Consider the following 21281-nt stretch of genomic DNA (forward strand, 5'->3'; position numbering starts at 1 on the left):
GCTTCAATTCCCAAATCCAAAATGCATTTTTAATAACTTCTTAAATTAACTTGTTTAGTGACAGAGTCTGACCTGAATAGACACGGGCTTATTCACAGTCTTTGTTTCTCCACCAGCGTGTCTCTGTATTTTTGTCACAGAGAAAAATAAAAGCATTTGATCAGAGGAGCCTCTGAAGACCCCAGCAAGGCAACCATGGAATACAACGCAGACATCCCACAGCTGTTCCCAAACAGAAGGCACCTGCGCCAGGGTTATGCTGTGAATGCTTCCCCAAGTTCATGTTCAAATTTTAGCTGCCAATTTGAGGGTGTCTGGAGGTGGGGCTTTAGAGGTAATCAGGTTACAAGGGTGGGGGCCCCATGAGTGAGATTAGTGCCTTTCTAAAAACAGACCCAGGGCCTCCCAAGCCACAGGACATAAGAGATCAACCATCTGTAAGCCAGCAAGAACTCTCACCAGAAAAGACTCCACTGGCACCCTGAGCTCAGACTTCCAGCCTCTATATCTCTGAGAAGCAAACATTCATTATTTAAATCACTTGTCTGTGGTATTTTATTGTACTAGGCAAACCACCACAGCCATTTATCAGTTTGTTACCTTTTGGCTCCAAAGACACTGTGCCTGCCTGCCATGGGAAAATGCCTCTGCACCTTTCAATCTGTTTCCCTTCATAGTAACACACGTGCTGTTGTCCCTCAAAGGGGCTGATGGGCACCACAATACAGAGGAAGGGTTTGCCACGTTGGCTCTGATCACACTCATTGGGCAGGCGGCAAGGGCGGTGCCCCGGCACTGGGCTCCTGCGGTAGCCAGATCTCCAGGTCTAGCTCTTACATTGCCCATTTCTTCATTGGTGTTGGCAGCTTCCCAGCACCTATTCCCTGAGTGGCTTCCAAGCAGAAAGCAGCTGTGACACACTTCACTCGAGCCTCCCTCCCTGGCACCCTAACAGGAAGAACAACACATTTCACGAGTGGGTCACTACAGCTACTTCTCTGCCTTGGGAGTACCCTCCCCCATTAAGGTCAGGAGGCCAGTGGGCAGTCTCCACCTCAGCCCTGGCTGGAGGGTGCTTCCAGGACATTTATTTCAGCAGATGCCAGTCAGGGCAGTAGTGACAATAGTATCTGTCACTGAAGGCCAGAGACTGGTCTGAGTGCTTTGTGTGTCTGGGCTCATTTAAATCTGATAACTGGGCCAGGTGGTGGTGGTGCAAGTCTTTAATACCAGCACTCGGGATTAAAGGCAGACAGGCAGATCTCTGTTGAGTTCGAGGCCCACCTGGTCTCAGAGCGAGTTCTAGGACAGCTAGAGAGAGAGAAACCCTGTCTCAAAAAACAAACAAGCAAAAACTGTGATAACTGGCTGGAGAGATGACAGTAGGTAAATCACTTGGCCATGCAAGATGGCAGGAGAGAACTGACTCCACAAAACTGTCTTCCACACAAGCACCCAAAACACAAATTATACACAGGCACAATAACCTTGACAAGATCCCGGGAGGCAGGTGCTGTCGTTGTGGCTCTTTTACTTCATTTTATTTAAATTTTCCCATAGTGCTGGGGATAGAACCCAGGACCTTAGGCACACAGGGCAAATGCCCACCATGGAGCAGAACACCCGACCCTTCACGCTCCATTTAAAATGAGAAAACAAAGAGATCAGAGCATGCAGCCCAACTCACGCAGCTGGTTAAGTGCCAAAGTGGGGTTCAAGCCCAGTCAAACCAGTGGCCTTAAAACCTAGAGTTAGACCAGGCATGGTGGCTCATGCCTGGAATCCCAACACTTGGGAGGTAGAAACAGGAGGGTGAGGGTTTCCTTAGCTACACAGCCAGGTCCAGGCTAGACTAGGACACACAAGACATTGTCTCTAAAAACAGAACAGTGGGAGAGAGATAGCTCAGCAGTTAAGCTCTTGTTGCTCTTCTAAAGTATCGAGGTTCATCTCCAGCAACCACATGACTGCCCCATGTGTCATTCCAGTTCCAGGGGACCTGACTCTGTCTTCTGGCCTCCACAGGCACCAGGCATGTGTACCATGCACAGACATACACACAGGCAAAACATCTACACACATAAAGTAAAATAAAAGTACCTTCCAAAACCAAAACAGGGATTCAAAGGCCTAGGGTTAAGGCAGCACGACGGTTAATTTTTCAGAATTATCTGGGGAAAGAATTTCAATGAACACCTGTGTGTATGAGGTTGACCCGTGGCATGTCTGTGTATATTATATATTAAGTGAAATGGGAAGACTCAGCCCATTCCCTGGCTTTGGGCTTTGAACTACATAAAAGTTAAGAAATCGAGGCGAGCACTGAGCATCCGTGCATCCATTCTCTGTGTTCTTGATCGAACATGTAATGTGGCTAGCTACTTCAAGTCCCTGATCCCTTGGCTTCTCTGTTACAAGGGACTGCAACACAAACAGAATCCTGATCCCAAGTAAGCCCTCTCTCCCCTAAGTTGCTCTTTGCCAGGGGATTTTATCACAGCAACAGACAGGAGACTAAGGGGGGCAGGAACATGGAGAAGGGAGGAGCAGCCGAGAAGGCAGTCTGGGGCTGCTACACATCATTTAACTGTGCTTACTCCAGCTCAGCAAACACTCTGCCCTGGAATGACCCGTGTAGCGGTCTAGCTGTCCTCAAGGTCAGGGAAAGCCATCCTTTCCTCTTGGAATGTCAAGTGCTTAGCAGAGCCAGCCTGGGGCACATCCAGTACTGAGTCATAGGCTGATGAGTGACTGACATGTTGAATGAAGCAGAACCCAGCTTGTACAGCAGCTCCATGGACAGAACCTTCAGGTCCTGTGGCTTCTCTGTCTCTCCTGGCCTGGTGGTTGAAAGAAAACAAAAACAAAAACCCAGTCTACATGTTTCAATTCCTAAACTACAGGATGCTTGAAAAGCAATTCTGGCCATACGATTTTATATGACTGGGCACTCTTCTGCTACAGCAACTAGAAGATGGATCTTTCTAGATCATGGACCTGGTTCTGCCTGCACTCCACTCTCTCTCAGCCCAACACCCACCTTTACTTCTCAAGGCCAAGTACCAATAAATTTTGGAGACCTTGAGTATCCCATGCAGCCCCAGCCCCCTGCCAAACCTCACATCCTCCCATTCCCCCATTGCTGGCTGTGCTATCTTCCTGTCTGGAATTCCTCTGTGCCACCCTTTCCCCAGCTGTGTCAGCGCAGGCTAACCCACCTTCCTCTTCTTGAAGGAAGCAAGCCATAGTTCCCTTCTTCAATAATCCATCTGCAGGTGGAGCCTAACTCGACAGCTCTCTCTCTCTCTCCCTCTCTCTCTCTCTCTCTCTCTCTCTCTCTCTCTCTCTCACCCCCTCCCTTCTTCCCACCCTCCCTCCCTCCCTCCCCCCCTCTGGTGGCTGGAATATTGGCCTGGGCTGAGAAAACAGCTCACCTCCCCCGTGCTTCACACCCTCAGGTATTCAATGGGGATAATTACACTCTCTAGCCACTGCTGGCGGATTGAAAAAGGCAAGGTAGCAGAGGGTTTAACACCACACCTGACAAAACAACTAGCAAGTCACTGTCACCAACACCTGGAGTTCAGAGATGCAAGAGACAAGTCCTGCGTCTGTAGCACTGTAGTCATAGGACCTGGACACAGCAGGATGAATGAAAGGATTTGTTCTCCCTTCACCTCAGTGGCTGGCCTCTTTGCCTCAGTTTCTCCCTGCATAACCACAGCAACCTATCCAGTTATTTACTGCCCCAAACCACCCTAGCTCCCCAGTCTTCCCAACTCAGGAGTCAGAGCCTAAGATCCATTGTCTCCTACCTCTCCAGACTCATGCCGTTTCAATGACTCCTGCATTCCTCACTGCTGCTGGGAGAATGTCCCCTTTCTGCCACCTGAGAGGCCCTGTCCTACTTCATACACACTGCTATGGTTTTGGCCTCTTTACAGAAACCCCTTCTGACCTCAACCAGGGTCCCATAGCAGGATGCTGGTCTCCCAGGCAGCTGCCAGGACTGTCTATGTCCTCCTTTAGGCTGGGAGCTCTGAAGGCAGGACCTGGCTTTTTGTATATAGTACACAGTAATTCCTCAAACCAATTTAGTGGGGACTCAGAACAAAAATTAATTGTTGCAATCAATGTAAGAGCCTGGGACAAAAAATGAAATGGTGTAGAGAGGGAGGCGGAAGAGAGAGAGAGAGGTCTTAATTAGGAGCACGGCTTCAGTTAAATAACACATGTATGCAGTGTGACACTTTAATGTTCTCTCAGGAGAGAACCTTTCCCATAAACTACAAAGGAACAGAATTAACTGGAAGAGATTAGCACTATTACCTACGGCTCTGGCCATGCCAGGTGTTTCTGGCTTATGGTGCCTCTAGGTTCCCAGGGCTCTCTTTCCTCTTTGTGTCTCTTCACTTCTTTCAGAGATTCCATCAGTCATGGAGGATGAAGGACGCACTCCAGTCCAGCATGGCCCCATCCTAACTGTCACCACCCTCTTTCTATGAAAAGTCTAATTCTGAGGTACTGGGGCTTAGGACTCTAATGCATGACTTGGGGATATGTTAAAAGCCACTCCCACCCTGGAATCCACTTCACAGGAGCTGTGGGCCTAAGAAAAGGCTGGCTCTGGCCAGCGGTTCTTCTCCTCAGAGACCTACCACAGATCTAAAGGATATTCAGCTCCACCTGCAACAAACACCTTTCCCCACCACCAAGAAGCAAGCAGGAGACCACAGGCTAAAGAACCACAGGAAAAACACCAGCCCAGAGAAGGTATTTCCAATTGCTAGCTACATCATAAAAACCCTCCTCAGGCAAGGCTACCAACCAAGCAATCCGCATGGTTGAAGATGGAGTCTGCCTGGGGGAGAAAAATAGGGTCCCACCAGGGCTCCTCTAAGCTCTGCCAACAATCCTTGGCTGTTACTATGAGCTCACACCCTCAGAGCCCTCATATCTCACTCATCAGGGAAGAAAAAAGTCTGCCTCTTCCCCAGAGGAACATGTTCAGTGTCTCCCAGAACCAGGGCCCCAGGATGTCCACATGAGATCCAAGGAGAGAGTAAGAGGTAAGATTCAGCCTTCATGGCTGTGCCTCAAGGGTGCTCAGAGACAAGAAATTCATTCATTCATTCATTCACTCATTCATTCATTCAGCAAACAGTCCGAGCACCTCCTGTGTGCTATCACTGTGTAAACAGCAGTAAATAAGACAGGCAAGGGGCCCACCCTCGTGATGCTCAACAGAAACATGAACCAGTAAATGAATGAATGAGGCCATGATAGTCAATGTTAAGATGCGGCATGGACAGTTCAGTTTGAGACACTGAACAGAGAAGTGTCGCTCTGAGGTGACCCTGGAGCTGAGACCCCAAAGATCGTGACCCAGTCACTCCCTGATCTTTGGGAAGAACATTCTGTGTGTTCAGGATCATGGAGGAGAAAGCATGCCTGGTGTGTTAAGATATCCGCCACAGCTGGAGTGTTGGGCAGGCAAAGAGGGGCAGGTCCGGAGTGGAAGGTGAACAGGAACCAGACCAAGCAGGAACTTGAACCGTATACACTGTGGGCACTGCCTTGGCAAGCTGGAGAATTTCAGAGGAGAAACAGGTGCCTCTGAGCTCTGCCTGTGATACATTCTCTGACTGTATGTGGCAAATGGACTATAATCTCACAGGAGGGTGGGGCTATGATCTCAGTAAGGTGGGGCAGGCACCGGGTGGGGAGCATCAGCCGGAGGGAGTATTTGGTATATGCTCAGGCAGGAATTGGCACCAGCCCAAAGGAGGGAAGCAATACCTTTTTGTATATCCTTTAACCACTGCTGAGAGAAAGAGCAGAGCCTGACAATTTGGGTTGAAACTAATCAAATGTCCCTTTATTACCTCTGGCTTGGCACCTGGCAGCCTTCTCAATGTCCCCCATTGTTCCCTGGCCGGGGGCCCTGGCAGGAGCTGTCAGCGGTCTCTCCTGCTGCCAGGGGAGCTAGAGAGCAGCAGGATTCAGGCTATGGGGCTGGGAGGGACAGGGATCTGCACTCCAGAGGGCAGGCAAGAAGAGCCCTGGGTGGGAAGGTGTCCCCTCCCTCCTATCTGCACATTGCTTGCATGCCAGGAAAGTCAGTTTCCATTTTACCGGCACAGAGGTGATATGACTCCCCTTGGGGTCAATCAAATTTGGCAGCTAAGAACACAGATCTGGGAGCCAGAACCCTAAGTAGAAGCACCCACTGTGGCTTGTCCTAAGCCTGCTGTCCCATCTGCACATTAACAACAGGCAGGATGTCCCCAACCTGGGGATCCGAGGGCTGAAGAAGGGTCATCTCACGGTGTGTTAAATGCAGACTAACTCAATAAACAAGTGATCACCACTGTCTCGGCTAGGGAGCCAGGGTGCAAAGACAGGGCAGGCTGTCATTCTAGGACAGCTACTGCCCCAAGCCAAGGCTCCCACTGGAGCTTCCCTCATCCCATGCACCTGCCATGGCAAATCCCCACTCGGGAAGTCCCTGAACTGTGGTCACCGCGTGTGAGGGCCTTGGACTCAGACCTGCATGGCTGCATTTGGCTGAAGCGCCTCCCACAGGATGCACTCGGGACCCCAATCAGACCACACATAAGTCCTCTGTTCTCTGATGACTCTGAGATGGCTAGAGTCCCCTGTTGCTGGGAAAGCTGTCCTCACTCTCCTGCAAAAATCCTACCACATCCTGCCACTTTTCCAATATAGGAATGCAGAGCCAGAGAAGGCTGATAGCCAGCGTAGGAAAAAATAGGGTAGACCGTGTCTACAAACTATCACTGACAGCCTCCTAGCAAGGAGCAAGCTTCATCAGACAGAGAGAAGCCGAGTTCAGAGGCCTAGAGAGAATCGAAAGATACCCCCCCAACCTGTATTGGTGAGAATCTGCATATAAGCCTAGAGGGTCTGTTTGATAACCAGGGACCACACACTTAACTCTTCTGGGTTATCATCTCATCCTCACTGGACAGTCTGTGAGTTAGAAGACTGCCTCAACTCATCTGCCCTCAGCCCAGTATCTCATCATGGAGTTTTCAACTGGCTCCCATGAAACAATATTTGAAGGGTGAGGTGCCAGGTCTCAGACCACAGAGGGTGGCAGGGTTTGGAGAGCTGGAGGGAGATAGGGCCTTGTCTAGAGAGGCAGCTGCCGTGGGACCCACATTTTAATGATACCCACACCTGGGTCTATTGCCAGACTTTTAGGTTTTTACGCCCAAAGACCAAAACTAAGAATTTTTCCTAAAAGTGTGAGTTATTTAGCAAATTACTTTTTTATTATACCATTTTTCTTTTGACAGTTTCATGCATGTATACAAGGTAATTTGATAACATTCACCTCCAGCTCCTACCACTCCCTCCCTCTGGACAACAGATCCCCCCTCCTTCCCACCTTCTTGTCTACTTTTTTAATAACTCCTGAGTCCAATCAGTGCTGCTCACTGGGGTGTGGGCAGGTCCCCTGGAGCATGGGCAACCTACCAACCGCCACACTCTCAAGAATAGACTCCCCTCCTACCAGTGGCTACCAACTGTCAATAGCTCCTCAGCTAGGAGTGGGGCCTCAAGAGACCCCCTCCCGTCTGTGCTAGAACACTGACTGAATTTATCAACCCACCAACATTTAAAAACAATAATGGCTAGCCAAGCAGAATGCCAACCTTGGACAAGCCACAACACACTGCTGGGTCAAATGTGGCCCATCCATGAGTTAGAACCCATTAAGGATGCATGCAAACTGGGGAGCTTGGGTGGGAGACGGGTCTTAGCTTAGTCCATTAAGTGCTTCCCATACAAGCTTGAAGATCAGAATTGAATGCCTAGAATTCATGCATTAAAAAAAAAAAAAAAAAGCCAGCTGTGGTGACATACCTGTAACTCAGCAATGGAATGGGGAGGCCGAAGCAGGAGGAGGCATGAGGCTCACTAGCTAGCCTAACCTAACTGGTGAACCCCAGGTCTCAGTGAGAGACCCTGTCTCAAAAAACAAGGCTGATGATCCCCAAAGAATGACATCTGAGGTTGACCTCTGGCCTCCACATACATGTGCACCCACCCATTCCCCCACATGCCTTCCACACACAATTAATGAAAGACCTTGGAAGAAAACAGCTGTTAAGGCTTATTGTCAGTAGAATAACCAGGAATCCAAGTTACAGACCCCAGAGTGCTGGGATCATTAACTTCTTGCTGAAGTTAGGCAGCAAATTTAGTAACTAGTTGTTACACACACACACACACACCCTCAGCTGTCAGCAGCTGACAACGATCAACACTCAGGAGGAAACAGGCAAGAATAAACAGTTTTCACTAGAGAGCACAGTGTGCCTGGATAGTGGGGAGCCATGCATATCTCCCCGAGATGTTCCAACCCGGCCCCTCTAGGAAACTTATTCCTTATACAAGCCCCCAACACCAACCCACCTCTTGGGGAGACCAACACAAGACTAGAGGTCCAGGCTCCTGGGAGGCCAAAGGACCATGTTCAGTTGTGACCCTCATCCTGCCACTGCTATTGGGCACTCAGTGAAGGAATAGTTTTCCAGAAGCAACAGCCATCAGAAACAAGCATTGGGTTTACAGCTTGCAGTGGTGACCTCCAATCTGTCCTTCTTTGCTCCCAGGGAGAGGGCAGACTGGACTCAATCCAATCACACAGACAGCTACTCTAAAGTAGTGAACAGAAGCAGCCAAGCCTGTTCCCCTCGATGCTTGGCTGTGTGGCCCCAGACATGCTATTTAATCTTGCTGTCCTCAGTCAACCATCTTTAACTAACACCAGGACACTGTGATGTGGTATAGTGTGCTCATCTGGGGAGAAGGAACTTGATCCCTCGAAGGTGAGCCATGGTAATTTAAGTTGGGGCTGCCAGACTTGGTAATGAGAGCCAGGACCAGTTCCCAGCTTCACACTGTCTCTTCTGCCCTCATTCTTAAAGGGAAGGATTCATAAATTCTCCACGAAGCCACCCTTTCCCTGGGGCCTCTTGACTTGGGCACCATGCCCTGGTCCCACATATAACCCCACCTTGGAAAGCAGCAGATGGCAGACGCTCAGCCAGTCTGTATAGCCCAAAGAGCACACCAAAGATCACCACTCAGACCGGATGTAGACTAGGATCCAGACTCAGAGTCTGACCTGCTGGCATCTGGCAGAGTGCTGCTCTCCGCTGTCCAACAGGAAATCTGCAGAGAAAGGCACTCCCAGAGAAGAGGCCTGCAGGAGACCCTCTCTGAGAGTGGAGTAGGCACAAGAAGTGGTCTGACCCCAGATATGGCAAAGAAGAGATGTGTGGGGGAAGTTCCAGGGTTGAAGCTCCGCAACATCCCCTGAAGGCACCGTCCTTTCCAGGCTCAGAGGTTCTCAGCACCCGGAAGCTCATGGAAGCCATTCCTGAGGCTGGGCCTCCAGCCCTGGCCAGTGGCTACTGAGAAAACCAGACAGCTCCTCCCTTGGTCCTTGGTCATTAATGTGGAAACACAAACAGGAGGGGCAAGTCCCTGCCTTCATGAAGCGGTCTGGGCTGGTCAGAAATGATCACACTGTATGACAGATTTGCACGGATATCTCACCAAATAGAGTGGGCACCCAGGAAGGCCTCCCATCTAAGCAGGCGGATGGGGAAAAGGAGACTCAGGAGAACTTCTGGGGCTACAATGGCCCAACACACTTCCTGGAGGTGACTGGTGAGGAGATGATTCTAGAAAGACGTCAGACGCTTGGGTTCCCTCCCAGGCGGGAAGCGTGAGGGCACCACACAAGCAAAGATGGCTTCAGGTTCCAAATAGTCAGAGAGTGCACACAAAAGAAGCATTGGCACACACGACGTCATTCATTCCGCATTACCTCCCAGCTATGGCGATGCTCAGAACCCGCGCCACCTCCATGAGGGCCAGACCTTTCTCCCAGAGCAATAACCTTTCAGTGACATCATAAGCTTCCCACCCTCTCAGCCACTGAGAAGCTAAGAAACTAGTCCCTACCCAAAGCCAGGTCAAGCTGAACCACAGCCACTTTTACCGCTGTCAGGAGCTCCAATTCTGTGCTAAGTGCCGTGCTCAGGGCTTTGCGCTCAGTGACCTGTGACTAGTTCATCTGCAAAAGAAATACCAAGATAATTACTGTCACTCTTTTGACACAGACCAGGGATTTCATGTTTGGACATCAGGTAGCCCACCTAGACCTGGGCATTTAAATTGGCCTGTGGGGTAACAAAGCTGGAACCTTGTAACTGGCCAGCTACAGTCTAAGAGAGCAGATGCTATCATAGCATCACTCAGGGACCCACTGGGAAGGGTTAGTCCCGGGGCAACAGCCTCTCCCCTCCGCTCAGATATCCCAGTAGGAGGGAGTGGAGGGGTGGGCTGAGAGACAGGTCCTTTTTTTTCTAATCAGATATAGAGAAATAGAGTATGGAAGGGCTCCACTTCACTCTCTCTCTCTCTCTCTCTCTCTCTGTGTGTGTGTGTGTGTGTGTGTGTGAGAGAGAGAGAGAGAGAGAGAGAGAGAGAGAGAGACAGACAGACAGAGACTATGCCTGTGAATGTCCAAGTGTGTGACAGACAGACAGACTGACAGAGACAGAGACTATGCTTGTGAATGTTCAGGTATGTGACCCATTCCCATGGAAGCTTGAACGGGACATGGAGCATCTTCCTTTATCATTCGCTGCCTTATTGCCCTCAGATAGGGTCACTCACTGACTCAGAAGGTCACTGTTTTGGCTAGCCTGGCTATCCAGCGGGCTCTGAGAATCCAACTGTCTTGCCCCCCACCCCCCCAGTACTGAGGTAACAGGCACACATAGCCAGCCATGCCAGGCCGGCTTTTCATGCTGGTGCTGGAGATTCAAACCCAGGTCCTGAAGCTTGCAGAGCAACAGCAATCTTACCTACAGAGCCACCTCCCCAACCCCCAACATCATTCTTCCTAATGCTGTTTTAGGTTCAGTTGTCTGTCCTGAGAGCGGAAGTAAATCCAGCACCTGAAGCTCAGCTTTCCCTCAGGAGCAAAGGGAGGAAACCCAGGGCCTGCTTTCTTCCTTTCCCTCTCCCATCAACACTCAGCAGAGGGCAGCAAACAGGAGCCATGAAACGATAAGAGGAGAGACCACATGGAGAGAAAGCTCCACATGCATAAACACACACCCACCCACCGCAGCAAGCGGAATTGTTTAGCTTCCTCTAGCTTCCAAAGTATGAACACTCCCGCCTCCTCCAGTGAACAGGGCCAGGCAGAAAAGAGTCGAAGCTGAGGAGACACAAGTTCTTTTTTCAGCTTGAGAAAAACATGCAGTGGACTGGCTTCTGGTGTGTGGAAGGGAAGGGCTGCCTGCACTCAGGATGTGTGTGAAGGGAAAGGAAGGAGGCTGCAGAGTTGGTGAGAAGCAATAGAAAGACGGCGTTCAACCCATCACGCTGTGCTGGTAAAAATCTGGGCCCATGCCTCTCCAGCTGTGGACAAGGCCACACTCTGAATCTCAGCCCAAGATGAGCAGGGCTGATGGGAACACAAACTTAGAGCCACAGATTCTGCATGTGAGGGTAAGCCAAATAACTGAGACAATGCACCAGGACTCTGGGTAGACATGCTAGCATCTGCTCGGGGTGTCCCTCTCTCCGCAAGTGTCCAGATCCTACTGTGGGTGCTATTCTTTCTCCCACGTGAGTGGACCAACCCATCCCCAGCTCCAGCACGGTGGAGTCTACCACCATATACATTGGTTGTGACAGTTTCTCAGCATGGCAACCCCAAACTGGAACAGGAGGACCGTCTAGAGCTCATAAAGAAAGATAGTTTCTTCTCTCTTCTACCCAGGCAGCTAGAGACAGACTCTCTTCCAGGATTATGTTCTGCTACCTAGACTCGGTCTAGGTCAGAGCTAATACAGAAAAAGCAAGAGAGCCCAGATCACCCAATCCTTACAACCACAGTGGTCCCAGGAGTCTGTGAACCCTGTATTGTTTCAGGCTGAACCCACTATTATTCAAAATAGATGCAGACGGGAACATACGGAGGCTCTGAGGGCCAGTTAGTTCTGTCTGCTGTAGACAGTATCACTGCCACATGCCACATACCTTTGAATCACTCTTCCCCAAGCAGAGTCCCTTCACAGCTTTAATGTTTAATCCATTTTATTTGCTGGGCTCCAAGACTGAGAGATCATCTTGGCTCTCAGGGGAAATAATGGCAGAGGAAAATCCTCAGCTGTGAAACGGTACGTGGACCTCAGAGCACCATGTTCTAGTCTGCATGTCTCCTGAGAGAACCTGTTTAAGAGATCACCCCCTCTGGGGCCTCAAGCTTCCATCAGCCAAAAGTGAAGGGGGTTGGTCACAATGTCTATCTTCCCAGACATCTGAAGGCAGCGAGGCCACCATGGAACCCGTGGGAACTCATATCTGTAGAATCTACCTCCCATGTCAGCTCTACCAGACATGAGAACAGTGGTTCTGGGGGGGGGGGCACAACAAGATTCTTGTATAAACTCCCTGCTTCCAGACTCAGACATCCACAGAACATGGAAAAACTCAGGTGGCTACACAAAACACAGATGCCACTGAGGAGCAGTGAGCTATACTGGGCCATCTTCACCTCCAGGTGCCTTTTATAAAGTGACAAAAGACACCCTGGATGCCACCTCTGAATAAAAGTCTGCTGTAGACAAGGTACAATTAGCAAGCTAGATGGTTATCTATTAAATAGGCCTTTGCTTCCCCATCCCCGACTCCATTATCTGTTATCTGTCACCAGAGCCCCGACACACAAAAAGCTGCCTGAGAGAAGCTAGAACATGAACAAAAGCCTAAGTTGAAGCTCCAATTGATTCTAGACCTTTCTTACAAACACTTCCAAACTCATGGGATCCTGGGATGTCAGGATCAGAAAAGCCAAAACAAAACATCTATTTCGCACGTCACAAATGAAGCCAGCAACTCTACTTGAGAAGCCCTGTTGAGCAACAGACTGAGGCCGTCTGGAATTAGTGATAAACATTGATTAACAATGTCTGCCCTGGCCATGGGTGTGTGGGCACTATAATGACACACACACACATATATCTCCCTCCTTTCGGAATCTACACAGAATCTACACACATTTCACAGGTGAGAACTACAAGGCCCAGTAGAGGTTAAACCTCTCCCCTGAGAAGGCACAATGAGCTTAGGGCAAGAGAGAACCAAAAGTAAGACCTCTCTCCCAGGCTTTCCTCAGTGTGGATCCTCAGCAGACAGCAGGCCTGGGAGGAAGAGGCATGCTCTGGTAAGTCAAGAACCCTTTCCTGATGGCATTGGATTTCAGCTGGGCAAGCTGACAGAGAAGTGATTAGCAGTCTCAGGGATACCAACCCCTCCTTGGAAAAGTAAAGAAACCACTCCAGACCACATTTCCATGGTACTTAACTTGCTGATGGGGTAAAGTTCTGCTACCAGGAAGACTGAAGGGAGGTAAAGTATTGATGTCCAAGTGTCCCAAAACTAAAGTTCAGCTCTGTAACAATGAGAAACAAAACAAAACCCTGACACTTGAAAATCATAGTCACTGGCATTCCACAGTCCTACCAATCATAGTCTACCAAACAGATGCCATTACCCAGGGAAGCCATTTCTCACCAGAGATCCTGGCTCAAAAGTGAGGAGGAGCTGCACCCGAATTCCTACTGTGGGATTTGGGGAAAAAAAAAAAAAAGCCCACAAGCATGAAAGAAGAAACCAATCCTAGAATTAAACCAAGATGTCAGGCTGGCTAAATAGGGAGTGGGAATGAGAAGGATCCCCCAGTTAAAACAAAAATGGCCTCGAGGCCAGCCTTCTTTACTGGATCTTGAAACTTTCAGAAAAGCCAGCTGTATGACCAGCTAGACTCTGAGCCCACAATGTGTGCTTTATGAATCCAATGTGCTGCTTGGCGGCTCCAGCAGTACCGGAATGAGACCATCAGGTCAAGGCATTAGAGAGGACTGCTCAAACCAAGGTAAGTAACCTCATAGAAGAGCCACTAAGATATCTCACAGGGATAAAGTTCCAACAGTCGTTTTTTCTAGAGCATGTAGCCCAGGTTGGCCTTGAACTCTTAAGCCTCCTGCTGTCACCTCCTAAGTACTAGAATTATAGATACACACTACCAAGCAGGTTTATGTCATCATGCTGAGGGTTGGACACAGGCAAGCACATTGTCAACCCAGCTACATTCCTGCCCAGTATTTATTTCTATCAGATCGATCACAGACATGCTTGGGGATGACTCTCAACAGTGACAGAGTGACAACTGGTCAGCACCATCCCAACAACTCTGGATGCTGAAGACTGTTCCCTAGCTAGCCACTTGATATGCTCCCTGCAGGCTCCAAGACATGGAGGGGTGGGAGAAGCCAGCCTCTTTCCTGGAGGCCAAATGACATTCAGAAGAGGGGCCCGGAGGGCTCTGCATCTGCGGGAGAACAGAACACAAAGGGGCTGTGTGGAAATTTGGCAGAGCTTTCTTGAAAGGCAGCCTATGAATGTTGAATCCTGCCGCACCTACCCGGGCCCACCCCTGAGAAACAGTTCCCTTCTGTGACCCCCAAAAAGCAAGGATAATCACACAGCAGCCCTCCCATACCTCTTCATCGTTTCTCTCTTCCCTCTAAGCCATTCCAGAGAGGCAGACAAAAAATTGGAACACTGGGAGGTCCAGGTAGTACCTCCAAAAGGCACTCACTCAGTAGCCTCTCTTTCTCTCTAGCTAAGCAGTGGCCTTACTCCATCAAAACCCTCTTGCACAGTGAGTAATTTACCATGAAAGCTAAGGCCAAACTGGCTGTTAACCTTGACCTTCGGGCTACACATCTGGGTCTATAGAAAATGAAAATTAGGATGTCTTTGGCCTCCATGGCAAGTGAAATACGAGGGCTCTCTCCAGGCAGAGGCAGAACGTCAAGAGCTATTTTAGAGCTGTTCACAGCTATTCCACAGAAGAGTCTGCACCTGGCTGGACACGCCCACTCTCAGCCAAGGCTGTGTCCAGCAGAGCATCCCAAGGTAGGAATGCTGCAAGGAACCCTAGGACCCATTGGTCCACTGACAGCATTGCAAAATGTTGGCATCAAATCATACACGTGAAGCAAACAAGGCTCAGAGAAGGAGACCAGACTCATCAACACACAGCAAGTTAACAGATGAGCTGAGAACATGAGCCTAGCCTCCTGCCACTGGTGCCACACAGAGCAGCAACAAGGGAAAGAGATTTCCCATAGGAAAACCCCGCTCAAAGAGTGTAAGGGAGAGAAGTCTAAACCGGCTCTCAGAGTTTGAGCCAGGGACTCAAAAATGGAGTTTTCTTATTTGCCAAACAGACAGATAGATCACCCAGACCTTTGGGACGATTCACAATTACCAGAGTGACAAAGCCAAGTTCAAATTGATCTGCTCTGTAGCAAAGAGTTCTCCATGCTCCAAAATGCCCAGATGGCAGCCTAACACTGGAAGGGAATGGTGGGGATTAAAGAAAGCATCAATCTCAAGAAGTTAGCCTCACCCCACAAGGCCAGCCAGCAGTCAGTCGAGGCTGACCCTGATGCACAACTTCCCATGGGTTCAAGGAAATCCAGTAAGCAACTCTAATATGTCCCACTAGAGGAGATAGCTCAAGCATGTCCATGCTTGCCAGGAGCTGGGATAAAGAAGCTGGGATGGTCAAAGGAAAGTGACAAAGCTTATCTATGCCAGGAGATACTAGCCCACATCCATGCACACACCTGAGTATATGCGCGCGCGCGCGCGCGCGCGCACACACACACACACACACACACTCTCTCTCTCTCTCTCTCTCTTTCTCTCTCACACCTTTGAAGAGGCAGACCATCCCAATTCTGTCTACTATAATCACACCTCATTTGTACAAAGAAGGAAAGCTGGGAGTGTTCTGTCCTCAGGGCACTGGGCACCTGTAGCCCTGTGACATTTGAAGAGCTCTCCATCAGAGCATCTATGTGACTCTGGACTTCCCCCACCCCAAGAATCAAAGGTGAAAAGTTCAAGGATAGGCACTCAGTCCCTACCTGGCCTCCTCTGAGGCAAGGGCTCAGTATTCTCAAGAGAGGCACAGAATCAGCTGGGTGCAGAGTGTGTTGGGGGAGATGGCTTACTGGTTAAGAGCACTGACTGGTCTTCCAGAGGACCCAGGTTAGATTCCCAGCACCCATATGGTGATTCAGGGTCATCTGTAATTCCAGTTTCAGAGGATCCTTTGCCTTCTTCTGGCCTTTAATTAGCACCAGACACTCATACGGTGCACACACATATGTAGGCAAGGCACAGGTATGTATTAAATAAACGAATAAATGAATTAAGACAGAGGCTCCAGGTTGGAGACTTAGAGATGTCCCTGTGTTGATGGCAAACCAGGAAAGGTCTGGTCTGAGTCAAAACATTAAAATTAGCAGGCGAGGGGCAGAGACGTTCTGAAGAACACTAACAGGAACGCCCAATATCTCCATTCCCACCGACAGAAGGAACAATCCTGAGCGGCATGGATATGCAGGTAGGATCCTCCAAGGAGAGCGCTGAAGAGGCCAGGAATAATAGACGGCAATAAGAGGAACGGAGTCAACTAGGAAAAGGGTCCAGGGCTGGAGGCTGTTTTAGGCTGAAGTAGGAGCCTAGGAGCCTGAACACATCTTTTCTCACAGCCTCGATGTTCCCATCACAAAATGGGAAGCTCTGCCTCGGAGCAGACACGCAGTTTGGTGGAGCAAGCAACTGCAATCTGGGAGTGAAGTCGGAGAGACCGTACTCCCCACCCTCGGCCGCGGACCACTTACCTGTACCGCCACGGGGGCCGCTGCCAACCCCGACCCCCCAGGGCTACCGTCGGGCTGCCGCTCGCGGTACAGAGCCCAGAGCCCCACGTTGGGCAGGAGGACCAGGGCCGCCAGAGCCAGCGCCACCGCCTGCAGGAGCCGCTTCTCTTTGCGCCTCATCGGGGCCGGTCCGCCCCGCCGCGCCCCGTCGCGCCCGCCCTGGCTTTGCGCGTCCGCCCGCCAGTCCACCCGGCGGCGGCAGCAGTTCAGCCAGCAGAAGCGGCCGCGGCGCCGGCCCCGCTCCAACTCCGCGGCACTTCCGCTGCTCGCCGGCGGGGGAGCTGGGCGCCTCCACCATGTCACCGCCGCGGGGGTGAGCTCCAACCCCTCCATCCCCCGGAAGCTCATCCTAAATCCTGCACCTCATCTCCCGCCGAGGGATGCACGGTTGGGTCCTAAACGCTTCAATTCTTTAATCCGCCACCTATTTAAAGAGTATCTTAGCCCTCCGGGATGCACGGGGCCCTGGCTATTGTCCTCTGACCCCCACGGGCCGCGATGGTGCGTCCCGCTTCTCCGCCGCTCCCCGCCCGGAGCAGCTTTGCCAAAGTCCCGGAGTTGGGGAGTTGGGCGCTCGCTGAGGCCGCTGGGCGCGCGATCGGCGATGTCCCCGAAGACCCGCGTGGCTCTCCGCAGCCCGCGAAAGCCCCGGAGCTGTGCGGACACATTGATACCTAATGCGCTGGGATGCTGCAGTCTACTCTCTTCCCGGCTCTGCCCCGGGACGTGCAGACCAGACCCGCCTTTGACCTGGAGACTCCGCTCAACCTGTATGCAGAGGGCACCGCGCGCGTCGCTGCTGGGTTTCCTTCCTCCTTTTCTGCAAGCTGTGCAGTGCTTAGTGCCCCGCCACCAGTCTGGGCTTTTTGCAGAACCTACGAGGAGACCAGAGCCTCCTTGCGAGACCCATCTCATGCACATTCAACCGGCTGGACTTGGACTGCCTTCCAGTCCCAAGTATGCTTATGGATGGACACAGTGCCCAGAACCCTTTCTGAAACCTCGTGTCCTTTCTTTTCTTTCTTTTTTCCCATTTAAAACACCAGCGAGCGCCCACGATAGGCCTGGCACTGGGTCAGGAGTGGGGAGTAAGGAAAAGTAGAGCTCGCACTGGTTCCTGGGGTTTGCAGCGCCGAATGCTGGGTGCCCGGGACGAGGCTGTGCATGCCCATGGCGACATGCCCAAAGAAGTCTAGCTTCTGGGCCGCGGACCTAGACTTAGATGAAGCCTGTGGGATCCTCCTCTAGGCGCTTAGTGCCTGTATTTTAACAGCTTGCTCCCTGATGCCCCTGCCCTCTGCCTTGCACTCTGCTAACGTTCCAGCAGGCTCATGCACTCGCTTAAGCCTCTGCTTCTCCAGCGAAGCCATTGAGCCTTGTGGCTACCCAGCGGCTACCCTCCCCTCCCCCAGTATCCTAAATTCTAGCCTTGCAGTTTTTTTCACCTTTAGGCTGAGAAGGGATTTTTCTTACATCACAGCTTGGGTCCCCTCACTACAGAGACCACAGTCCCAGGTTATATATCTCTAAGGCCAATTATCTCCCCTTCTGCCCTGCCCTTTCTTTGGGACTCTTGTCTGTTCCTCGAAGTGCTGTTGACCATACAGATCCTTGCAATGCCCCGCCCCCCACCATCACCAAGGACACCTCTGTGTTTAGGGAAATCACCATCTTCCCCCAAGTCTCTCTAAACACAACCTCCATGTTCATCAGAACATGGCAGACACACCTACATCAGGACCTTTGTCTTATCGCCTATGCCTAGGTGAACCCTCTAACAGTTCTTCTGATTATAGCTCCTACCTTACATCTTCAAAAAAAAAAAAATAGTTATGGCCGGACAGTGGTGCCACAGGCCTTTAATCCCAGCACTCTGGAGGCAGAGGCAGGCAGATCTCTGAGAGTTCAAGGTCAGTCTGATCTACAGAGCGAATTCCAGCACAGGCTCCAAAGCTACATAGAGAAAACCTGTCTTGAAAAACAAAATACAAATTATAGGGGCTAAGAGATGTCTCAGTGGTTAAGAACACTTGTTGCTCTCCCAGAGGACATGGGTTCAGTTCCCAAGAACCAGATTTGGCTCCTGGTACCCACATCAGACAGCTCACAACTGCCTGTCACTCTAGTTCCAGGGCATCTGATGCTCTCTTCCGGCCTGTGTAAGTACCTGCATATGTACATGTAGCATACCATACATATATTTAAACACACATATACTCATAAATAATAAGCCTTTAAAAATAACCTTTCATCTGCTACAATATACATTAATTAATAATTTTACCATTTTTAACCATTAAAACACTTTTATTACATTTTGTGTGAGGTGTGTGTGTGTATATATATATTCTCTTAGAAGAATGAGGGTGCCTTGTAAGATTCCAGAAGTAAATGAGTCTTACATGACCCAGGAAGTTTAGGAAGTTACAGGACATCAAGATTCCATTCCATAGGTTGTAATAAAGCTGGGGAAAGTGGACCCTCAGGGCCCACCATGCTGCCTTTGTGTTGTGCTCCAGGATTCGTGAGCTGTCATCCACACCAGTGTGGGCTTTTCAGTGATGCCCCTGCAAATAGCCCAAATAGCTCACTGTTTCCCTAAGCCAGATTTGGGTGAAATCATTTCTTTGGTATGTTGTCAGTGTCATATCTGTGACAGACATTTGCTGACATCTCCCCTGTAGAAGTCACACATGTGTACCCTACAGTTTGTTTATCCAGTTATCTGTTGATAGACATTTGGGATGTTCCCATCATTTCCCAGCCGTGAGTAATGCTGAGCCCTGTGTCTAGTGCCGCTATGAGTATGCAGCATTGGTGCAGTTAGAGAGCACAGCTTCCCACCCCTGGACATGGCATAGGTAGCAGCAGCTATATTGACCCTGTGGCCCTCCCTTCACTTTAGAATAACCCATGAGAAGGCTGAGGATATGGCTCATTCAACAAAGCACTTGCCTCACAAATGTGAGGACTTGAGATCCAATGCCTAGAACCCAAATAAAAAGCTAGGAGTACCGTAGCTCATGATTATAATCCCAGTGAGAGTGAAATGGGAGGTGGGGACAGGCGGAGCCCTAGAAGCTCTCTGGTCAGCTAATGATAAATAAAAGGGGGAGGGAGCATCAATGGGATGGCACCAAAGTTGCCCTCTGACCTCTACATGCATGTGTGTATGTGTGAGACTCCTTAGTTTAAAGCCTAGATTTTGCCGTTTCTCATCCTCTCCAGTTACTCTGATGCGTTACATATACACACCTGACAGCCGCATCTCGGGGTCTATCCACATAGTTCTGTCAACTTGATATGGCTAACCCCGGTCTGACAGTGGACCCTCAACTGGAGAATTGCTTAGATTAGGGGCTGGGCAAGTCTGTGAGGGATTGTTTCGATTATTAACTGATGTAGGAGGGCTCAGCCTACAGCAGGCAGTCCCTAGGCAGGAGGTCTTGAGTTGTATAAGGAAGCTAGAAGAACAGGAGCCTGAGGGTGAGCAAGCAGCCTTCTCCCGTGATTCTTGCCTTGAGGCCCAACACTGACTCCTTTGACAGACTGTGACCTGGAAGTATAAAGCAAATAATGCCCCACCACCACAGTTGCTTTTGGTCAGAGGGTTTTATCACAGCATCAGAAGGGAAACCAAGATTGGGCCTTCGCAAATTTCTAGAACTCACTTCCTCTCAGTCTATGCTGGGTTTTCTTCTTTCTCTAGGGAACCAGGCCAGAGGTCCTGCCTCTTGAGATGGCTTTCCTAGACTCCACTTCAGAAATCTCCTCATCTTCATTTGCTTTGTTTTTCTAGAGAGCAGGTCTGAGGCTAGCCAGCCCCCCACTCTCTACCCTCCCCCCAACCCTCTACCCCGGCCAAGAACACAAGTCCTGAGCATTTGGAACAGCAACCGTTCCTTGTCTCCTATAAGCACCTCCATCTCGGCCAACACATAACACCTGCCTTTACTGCTAACCAGAAAACCAGGGCCTTTTCCTGCCCTTGTGACAAGTGCCCAAGGACCTCACTCAGTTCTCTGTCCCCTGCATCTTGTGAAGCTGAGAACCCAAGTGGATGTCCTGCCCACTAATTCCTGGCTGGACAAAGCATGCAATTAATGTCACTAGGGAAGAAATGCATTCGGTGTCTCCTCCCCCTCTTCTTCCAGCTCCCTAGAGCATCCCACAGGAAATTGGATTTGAGCTTTCTCACGACTTAGCAAAGTCACTTGTTGATCAAAGCTCACAGCAGCTCAATCTGCCCTCAATGGGGACTGGAATCTGAGAAGCCAGCTTTAATCCGAAGTTTCTTTGATCACTTTCTACCATGTGGGATGGACCTGACAGGAGGAGGGCTCCTGGGACTTTCTCTTACTCACAGAGAAAATGCTGCTTCCTTGGAAACCGTGCTTGTCATGAACTGAAACTCACAGG

At 50.3% G+C, this 21281-nt stretch overlaps 1 protein-coding gene across 1 annotated transcript in view; it reads right to left on the minus strand.

Annotated features, from left to right (window-relative positions):
- Galnt10 (polypeptide N-acetylgalactosaminyltransferase 10) overlaps nucleotides 1-17118 on the minus strand; it is a 137627-nt gene extending 120509 nt beyond the window's left edge. The window contains exon 1 of the mRNA XM_051180629.1: nucleotides 16824-17118. Within this exon, the coding sequence (XP_051036586.1) occupies nucleotides 16824-16982 (159 nt within the window). The 5' untranslated portion in view covers nucleotides 16983-17118. The remainder of the gene's footprint in view (nucleotides 1-16823) is intronic.
- Nucleotides 17119-21281: the final 4163 nt, after the last annotated feature.

This window comes from Phodopus roborovskii, unplaced genomic scaffold, assembly GCF_943737965.1.
Source record: "Phodopus roborovskii unplaced genomic scaffold, PHOROB, whole genome shotgun sequence".
Lineage (NCBI taxonomy): Eukaryota > Metazoa > Chordata > Mammalia > Rodentia > Cricetidae > Phodopus > Phodopus roborovskii.